At 41.5% G+C, this 6,744-nt stretch overlaps 1 protein-coding gene across 1 annotated transcript; it reads left to right on the plus strand.

Annotated features, from left to right (window-relative positions):
* The first annotated feature begins 2,039 nt into the window (after positions 1 to 2,039).
* LOC108577308 lies at positions 2,040 to 5,125 on the plus strand. Its single transcript, XM_017940447.1, has 5 exons — positions 2,040 to 2,607; positions 2,715 to 3,781; positions 4,613 to 4,723; positions 4,830 to 4,985; positions 5,075 to 5,125. The coding sequence occupies exons 1-5, from the start codon at positions 2,040 to 2,042 to the stop codon at positions 5,123 to 5,125; spliced, it is 1,953 nt and encodes a 650-aa protein (XP_017795936.1).
* The last annotated feature ends 1,619 nt before the right edge of the window (positions 5,126 to 6,744 follow it).

Below are 6,744 nucleotides of genomic sequence, written 5' to 3' on the forward strand. Positions count from 1 at the left end.
GTGCCTTTTTCGGGGCTCCCTTAAGTAGCCCCTTTTCCCTGTGAAAATCCCAGGAAGTGGGGGCGCGGGCCTGCATTTCCGAGGCAATACTCTTGTCCTCGAGGACGAAGAAACTCGGAGATGTTTGGAAAAACATCTCTCGATTCTTCGCCTCGAGGGCCAAGAGTCGCCAGGCCTAAGTGCGTGGCACCCCCGTGGCGGTCGCCACAGGACGAAAAAAATGTTTTGCACCACTTATCAATTTATATACCTACACACATTGAATCTTCTGCTAATTTTTATGGGTTTGGAAATAATAGCAATTTTCCTGGAGCAACAATGAATACTTGAAAAAATTCTCGAAGTTACCAACTTTTTTCAGAAAATTTTTGAATAACTTCCAATGCACATTAGCTCCAAATTTTTGGCCAGCAGTGCATACATTTTTAGAAGGTTCTCTTCAATTATTACTTAGGTGACTAATATCAACGATGCTGGAAAACAAGGAAATAGAAAATTAATTGCAACGAAAAGTAGATTTTCGTTTCATTGACACACAGAAAGTCCATCGATTGTACGTTTAATTTGGTAAGTGACCGAAGACATTCGATATTCAGGATGTAACGAAATCTGTGTATAAACTAATTTGTTACGAAGTGAACGTTGCGATGGTTAAATATTGAAGGTACAGTAAGTAATTCGATACTCAGAATGTAACTAAATCTGTGCACGAATTGATTTATCGTGGAGCGGTATGTCCATTGGTCGAAGATCGAAGATCAAACTCGACTGTTCCACGTTCGAAATGATTTGTTATGAAATGATTTAAGGTTTCTATATTATTCCCTATCAAACACAATTTAGTCAACGTTGCTTCCAGAACATAGTAATTATTACGAAGAACAACGGACAAATTATACTAATTCAATTTCTCCAAAAAAAATTCAATAAATCGTACATTCACAGAGACCCTCTTTTTTCAAATATAAAATGTTTGGAATTGAAAGAAAAGGGTAATGCAGTGAGGTTTATCGAAACAATTTTTAAATATAAAATATTCAACTTTCATATCGAACTTGTTTTTTATTTCACGTACAAAAATTTTGCTCAATATTCCACATTTTATGTGTAAAACTTTTTTTCAATATGTCACATTTAACCCATTGGCAGTGTATCCCGTGACAGTCACGGGCAGAGCGTCAAGTACCAAACGGTTTATCCCGTGACAGTCACGGGCAGGGTAAGGCGTTCAAACTGTTTAGTCTACCAAAGATATCTAAGAATATGGCTAGATTCTTTGCTTCCTCTGTTTTCTAAGATTATTTTAAATGAAGAAGGAGACGTGGTTTAGTTTTGAATTCAGTATGCCGTCGACTTTGAAACCAATCACACAATCCTTCGCACCAGAGTTTAGTGCTTTTTCAGTTCTAAAAATCGTTTTTGTGAATTATATAAAATTGTATTTTTGTTATCCAACATAGATAGTAGTAATAGTAGTGACTCGTCAATCATAAATGCCAGTGATAGTGATAATCCGGTCTCAACCGATGACAGTTCAACTTCATCAGAGAATGCAAGACAGAACAACACAATTGACAATAATTTCGAATATAATTTTACAAGAATTGACGGAAATAATATGCCTCCTCCACCACCAAGAATGCATTTCACCAGTTCTCCGTCCGTTCACGTAAGAAACGACAGCGGCGATATACTAACAATAATTGTAAGCTATTTTGAATATTTCTTCTCTCCGGACTTACTGCATTTGATTGAAACCAAGACAAATAGATACGCACGTTTTTTTACATTTTTTATTACAGGCCGAAGTATTTCCGAACATGAAAAAACTAGACATTTTTTGGACCAGAATTCGTAATTTTACCACACTGTGAAAGGGTTAAGTCACGCGCATATAACAGTAATAAAATACCTTTTAAAGTACATTCGTGTCTTTATTGAACTCGCATATAATCACATCCTTCATTGGTGACCACCGACGTGGACGCGAGTTGAAAAGGTAAAAGTAGTGACAATCTGTGCAATAAGTGTTGTGAGAAATGGCCACGCACGACGAGCCGACGGTAACACCACAGGTCAACAAGATTAGTATCCGCGTCCCGCCATTCTGGCCTGAACAGCCAGCCGTGTGGTTTAAACAGTTGGAAGCGCAATTCCAATTAAATGGCATAACGGCAGACTCAACGAAATTCTACCACACAATATCGCAACTGGAAAACAAGTACGCGGCAGAGGTGCACGACGTTATATGCAACCCGCCAGAGCGAGAAAGATACGAAACTATAAAGCAAGAGTTGATACATAGAGTATCGACATCGCAGACCAGGAAGATCCATCAACTGCTGGAGAAGGAGGAAATAGGTGACCGGACTCCGTCGCAATTCCTCCGGCATATTAAGACGTTGGCAGGCGATACGGTATCGGAAGAATTTTTAAGGACACTATGGTCTAGTAGACTTCCAGCGACTACACAGGCCATTGTGTCACCGCCACCGCAGGTAGCCGCCGTCGCCAACCAGACACCTGACCCAATGCAGCAACGGTTGGAGAAAATGGAATTTCAAATCGCCGAGCTGACAAATCTCCTACGTCGACAACAAGTAGCAGGCACTTCAAAGAGACGATCGCGCTCGCGAAGCAGAAACCGCAGCCGATCGCCCGCTACAAAAGGGTATTGCTGGTATCACCTCACTTTCGGAGCTCGTTCTACGAAGTGCAAGGAACCATGCACGTACACGTCGGGAAACGAGGCAAGCCGGAACTGAACGAGGCAATCAGTGACGGACCGAAGACCAGCCGCCTCTTCATTACCGACTGTGAGACGAGGACAGAATACCTCGTGGACACCGGCTCGGACCTGTGCGTATATCCTCGTACGCGTATCACAGGCCAAGTCAAGAAGACGCCGTACGAGATGTTCGCGGCCAACAGATCGACCATCAGCACGTATGGTGTGAGGGTGCTCAACCTGGACTTGGGACTTCGACGAGCGTTCCGGTGGAGCTTCGTCATCGCTGACGTATCCAAGCCCATCATCGGCGCAGACTTCCTCGCACACTACGGGCTTCTGGTGGATCTGCGGAATCGCAAGCTGCGGGATCCACTGACCACGTTGACAGCAACCGGGAGGATCGCCACGCACGAGCAGGGATCCGTCAAGACTATCAACGGGACATCGCCGTACCACGCGATGCTAGAACGGTTCCCGGACCTCACGCGACCAACAACAATTCCTCGCGAGATAAAGCATAATGTAGTACACCATATTTGTACATCTTCTGGGCAACCGACTTTCTGTAAACCACGTAGACTGTCGTCAGAGATGTACAAAATAGCAAAAACGGAATTCGAGAATTTGATGAGTCTCGGCCAGATCCGATCTTCGAGGAGCCAATGGGCTTCCGCCCTACATATGGTCCCGAAGAAGGATAACGGCTGGAGACCTTGCGGAGATTATCGCGCGTTAAATTCTCGTACCGTACCCGATCGCTATCCGATTCCGCACATAGAAGATTTCGCGCGTACGCTGTCCGAGAAAACGATATTCTCGACCATCGATCTGGTGCGAGCATACCACCAGATTCCGGTACATCCAGATGATATTCCAAAAACCGCGGTCACTACACCTTTCGGTCTTTTCGAATACACTGTTATGCCGTTCGGGCTGAGGAACGCTGCTCAGACGTCCCAACGTTTCATCGATGAAGTATTGAGAGGCCTCGATTTCTGTTACGCGTATCTAGACGATATTCTAGTTGGATATTATATATTCATGGTAGATGTAATTTTGATCGTACGGAGATAAGAATTATATGTAGATATTCAGTTTTTCATATGATATCACGCGCAAAGGCAATTTGAACAAAAGGATCGGTGGAAACGATATAGCGATGTCGTATAATCAGTCAAGCGTGAAAATGCGAAACAGCAATTCGAGGGAAATAAGACGCTCGATCCTCGCTCAGGGCGGTTCTACTCCATTACGGTATATTTAAAAAATTTGTCTAACAGCTGTAGGCTAATTTTGATCGATACGGGAATTATTATTGCGCAGGCGACGAGCGTCCTGAGCGCCACTTAATGTTTCAATTTACGACCTCACTGTATCGTTTCCATCAACTATACCTCGTCCTAACCATTTTCTCATCTCTGCATAGTACAGTAGCGCACACATAAGCGTCCGCATTCGGCCCCGACTGCGGGGAGGTGACTCCTGCGAATTTAACTAAACAAAAGAGAGGAGATGTGTCTGAGTGTGATACCGATATATCAAGTGTGTCAGTTGTTCACATTCAGGTGTCGATATCGAATACTTTGTTTCACTCAGCCCGCTCGAACTCCACTCCGATGTCCCATTTCCAAGAATTGGTGGGGATAGCGACGGACGCTTAAGTGTGCAAAAATGCGGACGCTTATGTGTGCACTACTGTACTTACTTACTGCCGTGTGTTACACGAAATTGGTGTTAAAGATTGTGTGTTAAATTATTAATCATGCCGAAATGTGATATAATTGCGTGAACATCGACAGTACAAAATTCCCTACATACAACATCGATGATAAAAAATATTGAAAATATCTTCGGAACGTATAAATGTGTGCTTGTTTCTAGGAATGGGCAGAGAGCGATGCTAAAATCTTAATCACGTACTTTATAGCACTCGTTGCTATTGTTTCTAATACATTTATACTCTGTTATATCAGCGACAGGCTGACAGAACAGGTACAAGAGACAAATTAACGATTAGCAACATTGAAAACATGATCGAACGATCTAGCAAGATCGAAAACAACATACAACAAGGACTAATCCAGGAAATTGTTAACAGTGCTTGAAAGTTGGTGAAGTGGTTTACATGACAGATTGGTATTATCTGCCACAGAGAAGAATCCTCGATTTAATTCTGATCATTAAACGATCGAACATGGTCGTTGAAATCACCGCTGGAAAAGTATTACATATGTCGCTTTACACGTTCGGCGATGTAAGTGAAACTAAACTTGTTCCCTCTATTTACGCGTCATTTATTCTTCCTTGGAGGAAAAGAAAGTCAATCGTTTTGTCTATTTCCAGGTAGTAAAAACAGGATTCGCCTACTTGAATATGCTTTGTCAAATGTCCTGATTAAATTGCACTTCTAACCGCGAATTTGCAGTTTGTACAATTTGTAGATAAAATTGTAAAATTTCAAATAAAATGTAGTAACGATTAATCTTCTGTAACTTATTTCAAACATTGCACAGTTCTTAACACTGTAAAAATACAGCCGTGTTGCGTCGTGGGCATTGATCAAATCTTATAATCAGGAGTTCTGACGCGGGTTGATGATTGGTCTCGCTGGTTCGAGGTGTATTAAAACTTCGTTGTTGGGTTAGTTGTTTTTTATTTTGCTTAGATGTTTGTCCTGTGGTTAGATGTTGTAGATGTATTGATGAATTCTTGGTTTGATTATATGTTGTAGATCTTTTGATGAATTCTTGTTTTGATTAGATGTTTTTTAGATGTTTCACTGAATTTGGATTTTTCGCTTCGTAACTATGTGTCTCGTGCCCTCGTCTTACGGTGATTGCCGGTTTTCAGATGTGTAGGTATATATATAGACATTAGGTTGGTTCTGATTGGTGGTTGTGTTATGGAGGTGGGAAACGTGGTGTGTTCTGCTATTGGTCGACGAAAACTGTGACGCTGTTGTAAACAAATTCGATCCCCGGTAACGAATGTTTTATGGTCCCGAGTGTTTTTGGGACCTATTGTCTGAGTGTCGCGTTAAGTTGTTTATTACTATAATCCGCCGAACCGAGACTTCGTTGCGTCCTAATCAGGTCGCTTAAGAAGACATAAAAAAATTCCATTTTTCTATTTCAGAAAAGAAGTTATATAATTTATTAGTACTTTTGAAGTGACGTGGTGCAAATGATTACCATCAAAGTGGGTAACAAAAATATATTTATTTACACAGTAATCCTTAAATTAATTTCAAATGTAAAGTACATGATGCGCGTGCAGAGAAGGTCTACGACAAAAGGCCTCGTGCCTTTTTCGGGGCTCCCTTAAGTAGCCCCTTTTCCCTGGGAAAGTCCCAGGAAATGGGGGCGCGGGCCTGCATTCCCGAGGCAATACTCTTGTCCTCGAGGACGAAGAAACTCGGAGATGTTTGGAAAAACATCAATTTTCACGTAATGAAAATTTAAAAAGTGCGTTTTGTAGATTTATGTCAATTATACACGCAACTAACAATAAGTTATTATTGTAATTCTTTTACACCAAATTAAACAACACACATGCATTCTTCATAGGTAGCAAAGGAACACATATGTATATCCATCTCGTATAAAGATAATTGTAACTACACTACACGGGAGATCGAAAAAATTGACAAACGCATATATGCGTCCATAGTCCACAGCGATAGCTTTCGCCGGACGCACATATGCGTCCATAGCACTCAAAAGGATAAATTCCACCCTTATGAACAATCTAGCCTTCCTAACATAAACGTTCGCGCATCCATATAGTTCACTTTCCTTCCACAAATTTCACCAACATCCAATCATCCATTCCACACTTGTCACTGCTACACTTAATCCAGCTAATCGCCCCTAATTCGAACCTATAGAGTTCACAATACAGCAAAAAAATCGCAAAATTAATAATACTGAATCGTCCGCGCTTTTCGACGGTTAATCGGTCAAAGTTTGATTTAACATTTCTACAGGTATAAGAAAAAGCGCGTATATTCCCGC

The sequence above is a fragment of the Habropoda laboriosa genome, unplaced genomic scaffold (genome assembly GCF_001263275.1).
Source record: "Habropoda laboriosa isolate 0110345459 unplaced genomic scaffold, ASM126327v1 scaffold697, whole genome shotgun sequence".
Taxonomy (NCBI): domain Eukaryota; kingdom Metazoa; phylum Arthropoda; class Insecta; order Hymenoptera; family Apidae; genus Habropoda; species Habropoda laboriosa.